General features: G+C 44.6%; 1 protein-coding gene across 1 annotated transcript in view; it reads right to left on the bottom strand.

The window, feature by feature from the left end:
• Positions 1 to 2,695: 2,695 nt before the first annotated feature.
• Positions 2,696 to 18,998, bottom strand: part of POU2F3 (POU class 2 homeobox 3) — a 42,356-nt gene continuing 26,053 nt past the window's right edge. The window contains exons 5-14 of the mRNA XM_075521180.1: positions 14,500 to 14,604; positions 12,804 to 12,906; positions 9,421 to 9,503; positions 9,086 to 9,268; positions 8,556 to 8,697; positions 7,510 to 7,646; positions 6,071 to 6,232; positions 4,423 to 4,489; positions 3,700 to 3,832; positions 2,696 to 2,748 (exon numbers count right to left, since the gene is read on the bottom strand). Of these exons, the coding sequence (XP_075377295.1) occupies positions 2,709 to 2,748; positions 3,700 to 3,832; positions 4,423 to 4,489; positions 6,071 to 6,232; positions 7,510 to 7,646; positions 8,556 to 8,697; positions 9,086 to 9,268; positions 9,421 to 9,503; positions 12,804 to 12,906; positions 14,500 to 14,604 (1,155 nt within the window). The 3' untranslated portion in view covers positions 2,696 to 2,708. The remainder of the gene's footprint in view (positions 2,749 to 3,699; positions 3,833 to 4,422; positions 4,490 to 6,070; positions 6,233 to 7,509; positions 7,647 to 8,555; positions 8,698 to 9,085; positions 9,269 to 9,420; positions 9,504 to 12,803; positions 12,907 to 14,499; positions 14,605 to 18,998) is intronic.

The raw sequence follows: 18,998 nt of genomic DNA, 5'->3' as shown, positions 1-18,998 counted from the left end.
ATTTTAGTACAGATCCCTTAGTCTTACCCCACCAGCCTCCCAGCCAGTTCAACTCAGCTGCTTATGTGAAATTAATGGAAATTAATCAGACAAAATACTTAAATATAGTGTCAACCCCACTCCTCTATCCAGTGACAAAGATCTTGTGTGCAAATAACAACTGTTACCGGTCCCTGGCTGTCTATATATGAGTGCATTCATTTCTAGAGATCTTCCGCTGTTAGCGTTCGGCAGCGATCACGCAGGCTTTTCCAGCAGGACAGAGCCAGTGCTGGAGGGGAGCTGAGCAGGTACTGCTCTGGGTCTGCAGAGCTCGCCTTAGCTCGTTGTGAGAGCCCACCATTATAAGCAATCCCGTGGAGGCAAACGGCAAGGGTAAGTTCGCACAGGGAGATCCGTCCCTGCAGCTGACCCAGCGAACAGCTACCTGAGTTTAAATGCAGTTGTCGTAGCACAGTTGTTTTAAACTACTGTTGTAGTATCATTCTCTCGGCTGGAGGAGAATTTTCTTTTTTCCCCTCAAGAATCCTGTGATTAAGGCACCATAGAAAAATCTGTCATGTTTAATTCCTGTCACTCTAGCTGTAGAAGGCAGTTCTTGCAGGGAAGTCCCTGTTAGAGACAGTAATGGGAACCTTAAGAAATCTGCCAAGAAAACCCACCCGCAGAGCTGTACCAAACCTGTCACAGCTTAGCTTTAGAATGATTATATTCAAATAATTCATTTCACATCTCTAAATATAGTTGGAAAGCAATGGCGAACAAGGCTTGAAATCAACCCTCCAAGCATGTAAGAAAATTTAATTAAGGGCGGAAAAAAGAAGGGCCATAGAAACCAGGAGAGTTAGATTAATACTTCCCATCTACATTTCTGGTTTTGCCAGCATAAAATGTTTTTTAAAATCACAACAGATTTTGTTGAAAAAAGTCTCATTTAATTTTAATGTTTCCACTGAAAAACAGATATGATGAAAGTGTTTTAGTTAGAGGTAAATGTGTGGTGGTGGGGAATCTGGGAAACAGAAATAGTTTCTCCCTTTTTGTGTTAGAATATTTTGAAAAAACTTATTTTAGTATTTTAAAAAAAGAAATCTTTTTCTTAATTTCCATTTTTCAAGAAATGTTACTTTATCTTTTCCAGTCCTCTTTCATCATTATCAGTGTCTGCTTCTATAACAAAACCTCACTCAAAGCAACAAATGCGGTTCTATATACAATGTGCATGGAGGGCTCAATACTTTGTGTGAAGGTAGCTGATAAACTCTTAAGGTCCACAGACTCTCTATAGCAATAATTCATCACATAGGACTGGATGAGTAGGATAAGAAACAACGGATCAAGTATTTTTTTCCCCCAGAAGTGAGAAAGGATAATTTTTACTTAAAAAAAAAAAGCTCACATTTACCTAAAAAAAAAAGCCATCAGAAAAAAAAGACTACTACTCAAAAATATCTATTTACAATCTGTGAACCAGATACTTATTTGCTCTAGTTCCACTGAATTAATTACTTGTACCCATAGACAACTTAACCAGGAATTTGTATTACTCAATTCTACTTTAACAAAATTAAATATCTACCTCTTTTCAAGTGGAGAGTTGCAAAGTAATAACAATTTCCCTGGTGATATGCTGTGAAAGTTGAAGTTCCCTACACTTTGGCATCTCATGAAATTAAGAAACACTTGCACACACAAACCTTAAGATTCACACCTGAGCAATACAACTTGTCCTCCCAGGAACAGAAGAGCATGCTGCAGAGAACAGGCAAGCTACATTACTTACAATTCAGGAAAGACCAGAACACATGCAAACCTCTACTCCAGAGAGGTTGTTTTCGTTTGGTATCAGATAAAACCCAAAGGTTGAATAAAAGAAAGAAGGGAAGGTCAAGACTAATCCTTGTCCCATCAAATCAACACAAACTGCTTTTGTGTTCAATGGAGTCAGAAGTTCACCCAAGGTTTTCGAACAGTGACGTCCTCCAGTGGGCAGTGAGGCCAGCTGTCAACAATAACAAGACCTGGACACAAATTTTGCAAAAGACAACCATTTTTTTAAAAGGAAAAAATAAGAAGGCTCTAAAATACTTAATTAAAAAAAAAAGAAAGAAAAAAGAAAAAAAGCACAGAATGGCTCAAAGCAAAGCAAGTTTGGTAGTGGATAAAGCACAGTGCCATTGACCTTGGAAGTCTATTGAAAACCAAGGCTCACATCTAGACACAGGTCTCTGGTGAAATGAACTGGGTAACCTCGGCTCAGTTTGGGGGTTTATGGTATGTGTGCGTGATAGTAACAGCATGATAGACCCTTCTTATGGGAAGCTCTGAAATGAGTGAGGGGAAAAGAGGGTCCTGACATAGAAATCCTTCCAGATTAGAGATTGCCAGGCAATCCAGTGTGAATGCAGAGATTTGCAAGCAGAGGGCAGTGTTTCATGCTAATAGTGCTAAGCAAGGGCTCATTCTTGAAGTGAATGCCTGGAAGAGTATTATAATGTCACTGTTGGCGTTGAGAATCCTTGGGGAAGGTCAGCTGCAGTTTGAGTCCCTGGAGAGTTCTGCTGCTATGGGTTCCCTTAAACAAGACTTTCATTTGGCAGCATTTTGAAGGCACTGGAACGCCAGATGTTGCCCCAAGCATTGTTCCTAGAGAAGTTGGTCCATAGCTAGAAGTCAGAGCTCCTTTTACACATGATGGAGGAGTCATCTCAGTGGAGGTAGGTAGGTTGATTCCATCGGTACCAAGATCTGTTTGCAACACAGGGAATAAGAGCTACAATTGCCATGTTGTTAACAGTTTCCCCTTAAAATAAAAGTCATTATTATTCCATTCAAACCTTACTTGGACTTGGCAGCCAGCAAACAATCCTTTGCTCCTGTAGGAAGCTCATAGCAAAAGCCCTGTCCTTCTAAGCAACATCTTCCATTGCGCTCGTGATTTCACATACTACCTGGCTGTTGGACCTCCTCCATGTAAGAGGAGGTCTGATTCACGGCACAGGATGATCCATGACTCAGAAAGCCCAGCAGCTATGGGTAACGCCCTCTGCTCTCTGTTGCCTTACTACTAACACAGCATCCTTGATGCGATGTAGCAGAAACTACAAGTGCAGAGAGGCCCGAGCAGCACAGACTGTGGCAGAGGCATGTTAGTGAAATAACCAGGAGGGCTCTGAGCCCTTATGTGTGGCTTAATGCTTTTGTAGCATCTAAAGGCAGGGCAGAGGAAATCTTTGTTCTTGTTTCATCTGCCACTGTGGAATAGTTACTCTGCAGCAGAGCTCTCTGGGTGGCACTGCAGGAGAGAAAACTGGCTGTGGAGGGGGTTATCCGAGCAGAAACAGCAAAATAAGCCTTCCTCTGCTTCCTCCGCACAAAGAGTTTAGGACAGTCCTTATGTCCAGTGTTTCTATTCAGGTTTTGGGTGGTGTTTTGGTTTTTTTTTTTTCTTCTTTTTTTAACCAGCACAGTTTTTCAGGCAAAACTTGATCTACTATTTATATTCAAGCAGAAAAATAGACATATCCCAAGAAGCTTCAGGTTAGATGTGAAGCTTCACGTCAGAATGTACCACCACATAGCTCCACATTGCTGGAGCCTCTAAGGGCTTCCACGTTCTTCTCTAAGGTCCCACTGCTTTTTTCCCAAGCCCTCCGAAGCCCTTGCCAAGGAGCAAGCTGTGGGCCCCTGCTGCCTTACCCTGAAGAGTTGAAACCGGAAGAGTTCATTGCAGCTTTGGAGTTGCTCTGGGCTGTGCCGGGGCTGCTGGCATGGAGCGCACTGCCAGGGGACGAGGGCCGGCTGGAGTTCCCTGGGGAACACGATGATGTTACTGTGTAGCAGAGAAAGCAGAATAAGGCTGGGATCTCCTTTTCCTGCCAAAGACAGCCCAAGCCCAAACATTTCCACCATATCTCGTACCCATCCTGTTGTTCACCTGATTCACTGTCTGCCCTGCAGCAGCAAGGCAGAATCTGTGCCCCAGCCACAGAGGAGGTGGGGGTCTCCAGGACTGCTCTCTCTGTAGTGCTTGGTTTCTGTTACTGTGAATTGCACTTCTCAAAGGAGATCTGACAACGTTCTGCTGAAGAAATGCAGTAACGTACCCCCAAGCACTCCTCTTGTTTGGCTTCTAGGTGTGCCTGACTCCCAAACCTAAACACCCCAGTAAAACTTGCCTAGGATTATCCTGGGAATGTTATCATGCCCAGGAAGCTTTCCATGTCTTTGTTCCAGCCAAGAGAAAGACTCTGCTGTTCTTATCCCTTGTACACTAGTTATGTGGGAATACTTTCCCTGGCCAAACCCAAGGGTCTTATTAAGAGTGGCCTGCAAATGCAACCTAGAAACCAAGTAGTCGGAGAGCAAGAGCAGAGGAAGGAGGGAAGAAATGGTGAGTGAGGCAGGTTTCTCAAGGCTTACCAGTCCCAGGCATGGTGCTATGCACCGGATTGACGGAGAGGGGTCCCAAGGACCCTGAGGTAGAGACCTAGAGAGAAACAGAAGCAAACAGTAAGCAGCTGGCACTATGAAGGTATAGATCACAGAATGCCACTCCTTTCACATTCCCTTCAGAGTGTGCTGGCTCCCAGGCAGACTTATCTACATCTAAGTCTCCCGCAGATATTTCTATTCATAGTCTAGGGTAGAAGCACCATTCCCATATCCAGGACCATGGAAATGAACCAGAATGAGTATTACATGTGCCTGACACTCTCTACACAGGTCTAAATTTATGGATCAGCTATAGAAAAGCCTGAAATTATGAAACACAAGCCAAACTTTCTGGAAGTCCCGAGATCCAGTTGGTAGGAGCCACTGCCCTTTGGATGTTTCAGACTGGATGTTCCTAGTCTGAAACTTCCCAGCTCACCCTGGTCTTGGGCACAAATAATCCCTTTTCCTTTAGGGAGTTCTTGATGGCTGAGAATTCTCAGGTGACAATTAGTAATTTGGTGGCTGCAATCAAAGCGAGCCTGGGGCATTTGCTGTTCAACTGTGATACTTCAACTACAGGCAACACGTTGTTCAGAATGACTGATGAGCAAAGGCATACTTTGTACAATGCCTCCACAGGAAAACTATTCACCAAAGCTACTGCTTTAAAAATTCGTGGCTTGCAAGCAGCATTTTGTGTTTGTGACTGTAGACCAAATGTGTTGCGCAACAAGTGACCAAACTTCTTGTGATGTTTTCCTGCCTTCTGATGGATAATTCCAAAACCCAGAAGATTTCAAGATAAAATATTGCTTGCGAATATGTACTCTCCCTCCCACTCACGTGTGCTCCAGCACTAATAACACCGTAGGGAGGTTCCTGCCACTTTTACATGTGGAAGCAGCTAAGCAACTATTAACTAGAAGAAATGCAATAGAAGCTTATTTTTCCCAGTAGCCACTGACGTAGGACACGCTTTCATCAACTCTCACAACAGTTTCTTGAAAATACACTTGACAAAATGTGAATATACAACATGAGAGAAGGACAGCTAGCACTGCTGGAGTGTAGTCTGCATTTCTGCACAGATGTAAAACAACAAACTTGGTATGTAAATGCATACCATTAGGTTTCAGAGTTAACAACAAAATTGACATGAGTGGCTGCAATTCTCATTCCATGGAATGCTGATTTCCTCTTCCATTAACTTTGGAAAGCTTTGATTTACCAATCTCAGGGTGAAAAGTTTTGGGATAGCACCCCTATTTGGATAAATTATCCTACAACTAAACTGACCTGTACCTTCTAGGAAACTTGTATTTTCTTTCTATTGATTTCATTAATAGAATAAAAATAATGGTTCTGTAAGCGTGGGCATGAGATTCCATTCAAGCTCGGATGTGGAGTATATGCCCAATCCGTGGCTAGCCCAGCTGCCTCTCTGCACGCTCCTGCAGAGTGTGCAGATTCCCCACTGGACTGCGGAGTGAGCTTGCAAGCAACTCAGAGACCTGTGTGTACAAGGAAGTGTCCTGTCCCGTTTCCTTTTCCAGCAAAGCCTGTTGCATCCCCCCACCCTTTTCCCTTCTTGTCTGTGATGGCATGTAGAACTCCTTAATCCAAAGCCTCTCACCAGTCTGGAATTGTAGATAGGTGATTTGATGGGGGATGGCATCGGGCAGCTGATCCGTTTTTCCTTCTGGCGCCGGTTGCAGAACCAGACCCGAACCACCTCCTTTTCCATGGAGAGCTGCTCTGCTATCAAGGATATCTCCTCTGAACTGGGCTTGGGGTTCTGCTGAGAAAGGGCAGGAGGTTAAAGAAAGCCCCAAAGAGCTGTAACTTACAGCATTAATGTATGCTTCTGCTGCTGGAAAGGCAGAGGACAAGGGTGGGGTTGGCTGTAAACTGGGGAGGGGAGAAAATTTGCTTCTAAGACAAAGGGTAAATATTTGGGTGAGAGATTATGTTCTGTGAACCAGAAAGTGCCTGATTCAACATCAAGTCTCATAGAATCAGTGGGGGATGAGTCACAGTACCTGGCCTTGTTACTGCATAAAGTGCCACGCTCTTTGATCTTAACAGCACCCTAAATCATTGCTTGGGGGGAAGCTAATGACTGGTGGTCTTCTTATCACTACACAGGACACACAAGCACTGAGTGCTGTTCGTACGCCTACCTGCACCATCTCAGAAGAGCCATTTCTTCTCTTTCTTCCTCCATCCCTCATTTATAAAGGAAAATAATAGTACCTATCCTTTCTTCTGAGTCACTTATTTTCTGGTGCATTTGACAGCATTTAGCTTTATGGGTTTTGATCCGAGTTGGAGCTTGAGGGTCAAAAATACCTAGCACAGAGATGCTGAGACAGTTTTCCCATTACAAAGAATGCCTCATACTAGCTAAAAACGAGGTACCCAAAATGGCCTGTCAATGATTGTCTTTTGTTCTCATTAACAGCCGTAGGAGGAAATTTTTATATGATCAGATATGAGGGAGAAACCAAGAAAAAATGAGGGCTGGTCAAAACCAGTTTTGATGCAAAATTTTCAATGGACGTTAGTCCTCCTGATTTAAAGCTCTGTTTGCTCTCTGTAGTGATTTTTTTCTTGAAAATATTGATGCTTAAAAAGTAGAAGGCTCCACTTCTGAGATGATTCAGCAGCAATATCTGGAGCACTAGTTCTGTGGTCTCACAAGACCTGCTTAATGGGGCATCGGTTTCCATGCTGCACTGAGGCCACGCAGTTACCGTGACACACGCCTGCAACTCGCAAAGAGAAGAGGTGGGTGCAGGAGATCAGCTCTGGCCAGGGCACTGACCAGTGGAAGATAATAGGGAGGTGTGGTGATGAAATTGTAATTCCTTTCAAACAACATTTACCAAGGAAATAATTGGGTCCGATTTCTTTGGTTTTGACACTTTTCCTGTTACCCCCTTCAAGCATTTTCTAACCTGCTATCAAAACAAACAAAAGAGCGCTCTCTTTTTGAGGATTCAGTGCTACTATGACCTAGCAAATGCCAAACTCGGAGAGAGTTCACGACACATTGAAAGCTTTTCCCCTCACATCTTGAAATCTTTTCTCCAGCGTGGAGCGAATGTTGGTCTCAATGCTGGTTCGCTTCTTTCTTTTCCGTCCAAACATCTCATTCACTGAGGGGTAGGAATTGGGAGTGCTCATGGAAGAATCCAAAGGAGCAGATTCTGGGGAAAGACAGAGGTGAAGAGAGATACGCAAGACGACAATGAGTTATTTTCATTACTAGATCCTTTCTGGGAGCTATGGCACCTCCTAAAATAAGTAAGATGTTCCTACATTGTGGATCCTTCGTCTGATGATGATTAAAATTGCTCCAACAGTCCCAAATCCATCAATGATCTTGTCCAAATCAGGAAAGAAATATGAGTGCTAAAATTTTAATCAACACACTATTTTTCCTTTTTCCAGCTTGATTTTCCAGCCTGCTCTGATGGGGACCATGTATTTTCCAATGATTTCATTTCACACAGTTAAAGATGTTGACTTACGCCACTGGGATCAAGCCTCATGTAGCTGAGACACCTCCTGACATAAATTGGTCAAACACGCAACTCCTGAAAGGCTGGGTGAAGCACATGAGACTAATGCCACTCCTACAGTGGCTTGCAGCCAGCAGAGGACACCAGCCCAATAATGCTGCTACTGGGGATTCCCCTTGCAGTCATACCTTCCTTTTGTAATTATGGCTCATGGGCCAATCTCTGAGCACTTAAGGAGTCCCTTCCTACTCTTTCCAGTTTACACAAGGAGGGACTGAATGGACGAGCCCAGCGATTTGCCCCAGGCCATGCAACAGAGCAAGAGCCGATGCAGGAAGGGACTGCCCCAGACACCAAATCGGAATATGAATCCCATATTGCCAGAGTGAAAGGACAGATGTGCTTTGATATCTAGGCTGCTATGCAACCCCCTGTGTGATCCACAAAGGAGAGCAGTCTGTTACCAGCCCAGCCACAGATCTGAGAGGTCTTAGCTTCAGCTCTGATTTTCCTGGCGTTTATTGGAGGCTCCTGGATGGATCCTCTCATGTGCTGGCCAAGACCGGTGGCATTTCTGCACACAATGTCACCTACCTGCGTCACTCAGCCACTTTTCCAGCAGGGGTTTGAGCTTGCACATATTCTTAAAGCTCAGGTTGAGAGCCTCGAAGCGGGAAATGGTAGTCTGGCTGAAATCATTGCCGTAGAGTTTTCCCATGGCAAGTCCAACATCACCCTGCCAGAGAAGATCCAAATCACAATGTGAGTTCAGAAAAAACCCTCACAGCTTCCTGCTGTCAGACCACCTCCCAGGCTGCTTCCAGAATAGGTGCAGCCTAGTTTCCATGACCTGCCTTCCAGAGAAAGGGACTTCTCTTCCCACTGGAATCTGCCCCACACCGCTGAGCCTTTGTGTATTGATGAAGGTGCAGATAATGAGCTGATGGTAATGAAGTACCAGGAAGGGTTTGTCTCTTCATGTGTTTGGGAGGGGGTGCTCCAAAGAAAGCCAAACCGTATCTAATCCAGCCCTTCCTCCATCCACTCCTCTGCCACAAACTCCCCCAGCCCAACATGTCCACATCACAAGTGACACCAGCCTTCCCATTGATGAGGCTGCTCACCTGCGTGAACCCCAATTTGATTCGCCTTTGTTTGAAAGTCTTCGCAAACTTTTCCAGCTCCTCCAGGTCACTGGGTTCCTCAGATGCTCCTGATGGAGTTAGGTGCTTTGCCACTTGCAAATGCTGGGGTACATCCAGGTGGGGTTCAACTGATGAGCCAGGGAGTCCAGAACGGCCCACAGCCTGTTAAAAACAACAAAAAAGGTGCATAGAATCACAATAATAGAAAGCACACAATTTTCTCTGCCATTCGCCCTTAACGAAGCAGCAATTTTTGTAGATGGGTGCTTCTCAGGATGGGACTGTATGTTTGACTGAACATTGAGGCAAGTTACCTGTGATGCCAGGCTGGGCCCTGGCTGGGAGAGGAGAAGGCTGCCCTGTTGCTGAGGGAAGGAGAGGAGGTTTGGCTGCAAAGCTGAGGAGAGAAAGAGAGACACATCTGATCAGACCAGCTTCTTCATCAGCACCTAGGCAGCTGAACATCAGTCTGCACAGGAAAGACTCATGAAGCTCTGAATGGAAAACGTCAGCTAGCTCTTGTTCAAAATATAAGAATTTCAGTCATTACAAACGTGGATGGCTCTGAGTTGGATGATGAGAAAGGAAAGGTTCTTTTCATGGCTTTTTAGCCTGAAAGGGATTATTACAATAATGATATAGGTAAAATATCTCTCCTACTGATCCCTGCGTGTAGCTCATTAACCTAAGGCTGAACTAGGGCATAGACGTTTTACATAGACATCTGACTTTGTTTTTAGATGCCAAGCAGCAGAGAATTTACTACATCCTTAGTGGTGATCTCTCCCAGTGCTTAATCATTGTAGCTGTTAAAAAAATGTGCATCTTATTTCCAATAGAAGCTTTGCTGACTCCAACTTTCAGCCACTTGATCTTGTTAAAAAAATCCTGATCCTACAGTTAATCTCATGAGCCTACCCACTCTGCTTTCTACTGTACATTTAATTTTGAAGTGTCATTTTGAAGCCGTCTGACCCTTTCTTTTCTACCCTACTGTATTTCAAATAAATTGAATTTCTTTTGGAATATATAAACTGACACAAAATGATGAAAGGAAAAAAGAAGGGAAATCTATAAAACTAACAAAACCTAGTATTTATGGACACTGCGTAATTGTTTAGTTGACAAACTGCCAAGTACAAGCCTATATCTCTGACAGGGAACGTCCTAAAGGATTAAGTAGCGACCCAGGCAATGTAGTTCCCTAGGAATTTAGTTAGGTTCTTCAAGCCTGTTGTGGGTGAAGCCTATAGAATTTAGTGAGGATTTATAACCTTTCTTAAAACAGTCAATATATTCTATTGATTGTAACTGACAAATATAGGGAAAACTATAGAAATGTATGGACTTCTGCTAAGAAAAAAAAAAGGAAAAAGATCACCTCCGGAATCAATCACTCCCCCCTCTCTCTCTTTCTGTCGTTCCTTTTTTAATTTAGATCTGAATGTGCAGGATCCCATTTATTTATTTAGATTGGTGTTTCAATAAGCCTTCTCTAATGCTGGAACAACTTTGAATTTCAAATGCAGGCTGGTAATGAGGTGCACATTTTTAACAGTGAAGGTAATTAATCACCGGAATGGCTTGCCTAGGGATATGGCGGATGCTCTGTCATTTGGAGTCTTTAAAATCATGATTGAACACCTTTGCAAAAGCCAAGCTCTAGCTGAAATGAAAATTATGGACTGGATTCAGGAATCACTGGTTTGACAGCTGATGAGACAGAGGCTGTGTTTTCGTAAGATGAAGACTTCAGCAGCAATATTTTGGCTGACAGTATTCCCAGCATCTACCTGGCTGCTTGTTTCCAAGCACAGAGCTCTCACCCCCTTATTCAAGTGTGCCAGCATTAGGTGTTTGAAGGGCTGCAGAATGAATCACATCAGGGCATAATGAATCAGACCTGGGAACTTATCTGGCTTAAAAACAGCTTTAAAACACTAAAACCAAACCGAAACACGTGTCCTCTTGGAAAGGCTAAGCCCACAGCCAAGTCCCTTTGGCCACAAAATCCATTAACTGATGTACCCATCAGTCAGCACTCGGGGAACGTTGAGGGTGTTCCCATGACAGCCCGAGGGACAACATCAGGAATATTTCATGCATCTCTTCAGTATGAAGAATGCCGCACCTGTATCTGTACCAAACAACTAATTCCACAAAACCAGTCTGTGCCTTCACTTTCACTCCCCAGTGGCTGTGCAAGCACAAGGCAAAGGATCATTAAAACTTGGCAATCATCTATTCAAATGGAAGTGCTCTTGCACAAAAAGCCGGCCACTGGCCAGAATATCCAGTCTCTATCAAGTCTGGAACCAAAAGGGGTCACGGCCAAACAAGTGGCCATCTGTTGGAGGGGTTATAGCTGCCAAAGGAATTCACTTAACAGAAGAAACTCTAACTAAATGAAAGGAAGCAAGTTCTCTTTTCCAGTATAATGTGTTTCTTATTATACATTAGTAAAAGCAGACGGTAAGCAATAGATTATCATCACCCTGCCATTTCAAACAAACTAAATTCTAGATTATTGTTAAATATACATAAAGTAGTTTCTTTAAACATCACTCAGCATCATTTGGCAGGGAGAAGAGCTTATAGACTGTCAATGAGAAGTAGGTTTTCCACTTGCCTACAATAGAATAGTTTTCTTTAGGAGCATGTGTACCATTGCATACAAGCTGCAGAGATTTTAAAGTTTTAATTCTGAATTTTCATTCATACAGAGGGACCTCTGTGCCAGAATAAATCAAGAATGTGAGCAAAGGACCCAAGTCCCCAGAATAAATCAAGAATGTGACCAAAGGACCCAAGTCCCTTTGCATCTGTCAGGTTATGGATCAAAGCCTATGTCTGTCTATCCACAAGCAGCATAAAACTTCATCAATGGCATGCCTGTATCCCCATTGTTGGAGAAATGCCATAAAAAATATCGGCGGTAAAAATAGAAACATGGAGACTTTCTCAAGCACTGGGTTCAGTCCTTAGTCCTTTCATCCCTTTCACAAAGCTGATTACACTCTGTTTCAGAAGTAGTTAGACCTCCTGTCCTCTCCTGCCCCATGGCTTGGGGCGAGATTTGGGAACAACCACTGGCAACTCCAAACCTCTCAGCTCTCATCCCCAGGTTGCTCCTGGCTAGGTTAGACCTGTTTGTTCTAGTGCCAGCATCGTCCTTCCACCAGAGCAGCTCAGCTCCTTCCCTGCATTTACTCTTCCTCCAAGGTACCTCGAGAGATCAGCTCAACCTCTCATCAGTTTTCTGGAAGAAATGAAGAGTGCTAACCCAGCAAGGCTGGGAGCCCAGGCAGGCTGCAACTGCTCCCCGAGGAGCAGGCTCCTTGCTGTCTCGCTGAAAGCCAACCTGATGCTGTCCTCAATGTGCGAGGTGGGATCCCTACCAAGCCTGCAAAGACCGGCCCCAAGGTGGCACTCTTGGCGCACGCAAGCCACGGATGCCAGGAGCACCTCCCCAGCCCGACCCTTCCCGGAGCACCTACTGGGATCATCCCAGGTGTGGGGGCCAGCTCGGGGGGGAGAGCGGAGGAAAACGCATCCGGTAACGTAGCAGGGGAACAGACACCATCACGCTGGCAAAACGTAACAGACCAGATTAAAAGCGATGGTCATGAGGAAGGAGGTTTTTCCTAGATAGGTATCTGCTTATAACAGTGCCCCTGTCAGGTTTTATTGCTCTTACCTTGTTGCCCGGCCTGAGACTGAGACAGAAGAAACTGGGGAACTGACTGCATATGACCAGGAAGCAACACAAGCTGCTGCAGGGTGTGAAGAGAGCTCATATCCTACGGGAAAAAGCAAAGGGAACAACAAAACTCAGAGATGTCTGCTCTTCACACAGCATCACCTCTCCTATAAAGCTTCCCTGCTCTTTTATACTGTCCTTGACCCTATTCACACTTTTCATTGAACTGCCAACGCAGCGGATTTGTGTAATTCATGCACTGGAGAGCTACAGATCCAGAGGTACTCCAGGATCTGAAGTTTTCAGCTGTTTAAGAAGAATTCCATGCACACACAGACATCCACATGGACAATTGTCTACTTTTATCTGAAAAAGTCAGTTCTCGAAAAATGACATTTTTGAGGCACTGGCAATCAAAACCTTGTTGTTAGAAGGAACAGTGAAACCTCTTGGATTTCAGTTTCTTCCAGATAATGTAAGTTCAGAAAGTAAACTCCCTAAAATTACACAGGAAAGCACAGCTGACTGTCCCATCTCACGAACACTGAGAGCCCTCTTTCCACAGAAGGCTGATTTCCCAGCCAGCCACATGCTGAGTTGGGAATGAAGCAATGCCCAACAGCTCCTGATTCTCTGCACCAACAGCAAACACATTGCAAAGGACCCAGCAACCAGATCCAAAAATGTTTCCTGTTCTTTGCCACACAGCTGCCAGGAATTCCCCATCGTGCACTGAGCAGAGCAGGCAATAGGTACTGAGAGATGAGGATTACATCCCAGCACTCTTTCACATTACTGGGGTCCCAGCCCCAGGTCCTTTGTTCAGATTAGGGGATAAGAGTTTGTATTTGCCTGGGAGAGACACCAAAAAAAAAAAAAAAAAACCAAAAAACAAAAAACCAATAAGACCAACTCGCTCTAGAGGGACATTTTTAAAGGAACTCATTAGTCAATAAGATGAGCTCTTTGAGCTTCTCAAGAACTGTTTTGAAGCTTTGGGGAAATTGAACAGTCCCTGAATTGTGTAAGGAATCAGAATACCCTGCAAAAGAATGAGGGAAGAGATTACTGAGCAGCTATGTGGCTTTCTGGCATCTAACTCCCACTAGAATTTAACAAGAGTTAAGTGCTAAACTCCAATTTTTTACCTTAGGAAAAAAAAAATTCCCTCAAGGAATTAATTTCTTCTCTGGTGTAAATCAATTTGAGGCAACATATTCAAGGATGGCTATACTTAAGATCAAGAGTTAATCTAGCCTAGAATCCTATCTCCAACAACGGCATTAACCAGACATTCGTGAAAGAGGAAGACCAGGGCAAGCATATCTAACACTTCCCCTTGGTGTTGTCTCAGCCTCCCATTATTTTCAATTCAAGGGATTTCTTGAGCATGGTGTGGTTTGCCTACTTAGTAAACCCTCAAAGGAAATCTCTTCTGAGTACGTGTCCAGTCTGCCTTTGAACCCATGTAAAACTTTCTGCAGCAAAGAAAGAGGCTGAGGAGGAAGCTGACTTCAGTCAATCCAAATTCACTTTTCCACTTTAGTGTCCATCATACCCTCAAGTCTCCTTTTGCCACTGTCAAAAGGCATACGTAATTTGGCAAGTGTCTCAAAACCAGCCTCTTCTCCGGAGGTTCACTAACCAGTCCCATTTCAGACTTCTGGATCCCTGAAGCAGCAAAGTCCCTTACCCCTGCGATTTGGCTTCCAGGCATCATTGATGATCCCTGCACAAGGTGACCTGACCTAGGGGGGATTGTAGATTGCAAGGAGTCGCTGAGGTCTTCGGTTTTAATCTGAAAAAGAGCAAAGTAATTGTAGCATTAGGGAGCAGAGACAAGGGGATGCAGGAGGTCTGGGGCGGCTAGGAGTCCAAGAGCCTGGAAAGCACTGGGAAGGGGCTCCTTTCAGAGAAAAGTCAGAGGTCAGGACTCACTGCTTCCATGCCTGGCTTTGCAGAAAGGCATGGTCTTTCCCCAGTTCTGCTCTCCAGTTTATAACATGGACATAGTTTTCCTGCTCTGCCGAACCAAGGGAAGGCTTGCAGTTTGCTCAATTAAAACAAATTAATTAAAACAGTTTAGGAAGTAACCAAGTTCCAGTGACTTAGCAGGGTTTAAAGCTTGCGAGTGCTTTCCTCAGACAAAACACTGAAGCATTTTGTGAAGTTATTAGGAAGACACGAAGCAATTCTCCTTTGTAAGTCACGACTCAACCCGATGACTGGGTTGGCTATAGACGGCCTCTCATTTTGTTCTGCAGGTAGCAGAGAATGGTACAAGGGGATAGGAAAGGAAAGGTCATGAAGCAAAAGAGCTCAAAAACCAGTGTAATCTCCCAGACTTGAAAATGCAGCACCGCAGGCACCAAATGTATTTGCTCACCTTCTACTAGAAAGCAACAATTCTACTGGTCAGCCAAAGAAAAATCTGCTTCCTTAGCTAGAACAAGCTATGGAAAAAGAGCTGGAAAACTTCACAGGTGTCAGCCTGTTGTCCAGTGGTCATTTTGACCAACTTTAATGTTACGAAAGATTCCTGTCTACAAAAAAAAAATCATGATTTCTGAGTCCACATTCTTAAGAGAAGACTTTACCCATGGACCAGAACTGAATGCTTGCGTCTGGTTTATTCCATAGTCTCCATGTTAATTTCTAACATTGCTACTACATTAAAAAAAAGCAAACAAAAATCTGTTACATCACTTTGTACTAGCTGAAATCCTTTGGTAAGACTGACTGGGACAGGAGAGAGGGGAACCTGGTTGGGGAGGTTTTAGAAGTTTGTCGGTTAATTCCTGAAAGCTGTCTGAGGAGCGTCTACACGCAGATGCCGTGCACAGGAGACAGAAAAGTCATGCAGAGCTCTTATAACACGTTTTCTCTAAGAAGAGATCCAAGCAAACAATTTCTGAACTTAGGCTCAAGTTTTTCCTAAGCATGAGAATGCCTGGCACAAGGCTCACATCATCAGTCCCATTTCTCACCTAAGACTTTGCAGTGCAAGAAGAGGCTCCAGTTTCCACAAACTGGAAAAATCAGGAGGACACCAGAAAGGACAGGTCTTGAAAACGCTGTCCACGGGCTCAGCATTGCAGATTCACTTTTACTACTAGGGCTGAACCTCACCATCTCCCATGAAATTACAAGCGAGCCCAACATCCCCCAGAAGACAAGCAGGGTCATATTTGCCGGGGTTTTGCAGTGCTGATGTGGACTTTAGGTCATACAACCTCCTACCAGCAGAGGGGGACAGGAAATTCAGCTTTGAAAAACAAGGGCCCAAGCGAATATTTTTGGTTGAGGGAGGTTTTATTTCAATTTGACTAAAGGAAACAAATACACAAATCTCCACAGGAGCAAGAGCAAAGGAGAAAATGTGATCACACGAGGCTCACAGCTGCCGTGCGGGGAGCTGGCCCTGCAACGTTAACCTCTGCGTTTTGGAAGGTGCTACGCAGAGGGAGGAGAATTACAACATCTCCTTTCATTGCAACTATAGCTCTGGACACTGCCGAAACTAGTTTTGCAATAAGGCTAGCTCCTTGCAACAAGAGTTATACATGCTATGAATTCCAGTTCTTTCCTACCTTTCAGGTTGGCATGATCATCCCTCTGAGCCTGGCGAAAGAAATCGGATGGAAAGATCTTCTTGATCACTATCAATGCGGATAGTGTCCAAGTTACTAAATGTTAGACAAAAGGCTCAGGAGAATACACCGTTACCCCTGAGCCATCCAGCCACCGCAGACAAATGGTTTTAGGCACGTTTTTCTTTCTGAGAGTGCATTAAAAAAAAAGTAATCTGAGCCAAAAAGTAAAAATAAATAAAAAAATAAATAAATTACCCCTGCTTGCAATTCATGTGTGTCTGCCTCACACAACGCAGTCATTCAAGTCTGAACAGTCCCAAAAAGAAAAGTTATCCACGTCTTAGAGAACAAGGCACTTGATCCCGCCTAAGTTATGATCCCAATAGGAGCGGAGTGTTGAAGAAGCACAAGCCATTTCCAAACTGAAATCAATTTTTACAGCTGCCAAGCGGAATGATTTGGAAGCATTCCAGGGTGAAAGGGGTGTGTAGCTGCATCCCGGCATCGCACAATATGAGAACGGGAGGTGGGTTTGGCAAAGGACCGGTTCCCGATTTAAAAACAACAACATCTCCCACTGCTCCTTCCCCCGTCCCTGGAATTCTCTGGCTCCCTCCTGCGCAGTGGGCGGGAACCTGGGTGTTCTTGACAAATCCTTCTCCCCTGCACCTATTTTCATTGGGTTTAGGCTCAAATTTACCTCTCCCTCCTCTTCCTCTCCCCAACAGGCCTGCAGCTGGCTAATTGTTCATTAGTGAGAGTTCGGAGTATATCCAAAACTTTTGGGATGGTTTATGCAAATCCTGCACCTTCATTTTTTCCCTGGCTAAACCGGCAGTATTGCCAACTGTACATTAAAAAAAACCAAAACCAAAAACCCCAAAAAACCACACACATTGTGGGCGAGGCCACTCAATAGCATGAGACTCCCTTAAAATAATGTAAATTTCAAATTAATAAAACAAGGGGAGGAGTTGCCTTCTCCTTTCCCAGTGCATCTGACTCGTATTGGCAGGCATTTTCTACAAATACGAGAAAAGTTTTCTTTAAGGAACCGAAAAAGGTTGAAATTATCACAGAATCACCTCATGGAGGTATTTGATGAGAACCCTGCCAAAACATTGCAAGTGAGCAACAGTGATTTAGTTAAAACCAGGACCAGATCCCACTATGGTTCCTCAGGACCTCGGTTTTACACGACGATCTGGCCAGTCGGGGGACGGGGAACAAGAAGCCATTGAGAGCAAACCTCAGTTTCTTCCCATTGAATTTGATTTGGGGAAATCTACGGAAAAACGCACTCGTAAACCAGCGGGACCCAGCAGTGCGCTGCGGGCACATCCTGCTCGCTGGCAGCTAGGGAGAGGTGCGGAGCCCGGGCTGGCAGCTGCGAAGCCACAGGCCCCTTCTTCCCCCGGGGCTGGAGGGGAGTCTCCGGGCAGCGCCGGGAGCGGCTCCGAGCTCCTCCCGAGGAGGTGTCGGCAGGTGGCGGCACCGGTCCGCAGAGCTTCCTGGGGCTTCTCCGGGCCGGGGAAGGAATCGCACTTGCAAATCTCAAGTGGATGTTTTCACAGCCTTAAAATAGGGTCAGCTGCCCCCAAGCAATCGGAGTGAAAAACACAGGAAGGGTGACTGGATGGAAGGAGAGTCCTTTCCTTAGTTGGCCAGCACATCTGCTGAGCCTGGCCAAGGATGGATTGTTTCTTACCTATCTCTGCCCTAAAAACAAAAACAAAAAGCAAAACAAACTAAGAAACATATTGAGGGCGATGGAAAATGATCAAAGCTCTTCAGCTTGCTTGCGTAACCGATTTGTGGAAGGTGTTTCATAAACATTTCATAAGAAGAAGAATTATGAAGAAAACATCTCCCAACCTGCCTGCAATTACTGCACAAACTCTTCCTTACCAGTAGGAAGAAGGGGAGGAAAAAAAAAAAAAAGTACATCTGTTTTGTAACCGATCTACGAACTTTTGGCAAACATTCGGCTCATGAAAACATCCTGCAGACATATTGCAAAGCTGTAAAAAGCCAGCCTTACATGAGGAAGTTCGAAAGATTCACCTTAGCAGCTCTGATTTCACCGTGTGGAAGGCCATACCCTTCCGACAGATAGGCCGACCGACCCACGTTTGATTCAATGGACTGACGGTCGGATCCCATTGGTTGGGCAGGACTCTGGCTGCAGCCCTCCTCGCATAAGCCCAGCTTAGGGTGACTCTTCACCGGTAACCTGAACTGGTCTTCCTCATCTGTTAGATGCCAAAGCAGGAGCCTGAATGCAGCCCCAAGACACCTCCTTTGATGAGCACTTCTGATGTAACGTAAGCACCGCTCCATCATCCTCTTCGCAAAGGTGGGACCCACCGACTGATTCAGCACCCGGAGCCGCCTTGAATGCTTTCCCCAAATCTAGACAAGAGATCCCCCTACCCTGCAAAAGCAAGGCCGTTAAAGCCATGTCAGCCTTCTCCAGTACCAGTTATTAGGCAGGAACTGCAGTCGTTATTGTAAGATAGAAGACAATCATATTTGTTGTGTAGTTTCTATTTAGACGGTAACCTCTTTGAAACAGATATTTATCTGCCTTCGTATCTGG

Source organism: Mycteria americana, chromosome 19, assembly GCF_035582795.1.
Source record: "Mycteria americana isolate JAX WOST 10 ecotype Jacksonville Zoo and Gardens chromosome 19, USCA_MyAme_1.0, whole genome shotgun sequence".
NCBI lineage: Eukaryota > Metazoa > Chordata > Aves > Ciconiiformes > Ciconiidae > Mycteria > Mycteria americana.
This window is presented reverse-complemented; position numbering and strand designations above follow the sequence as displayed.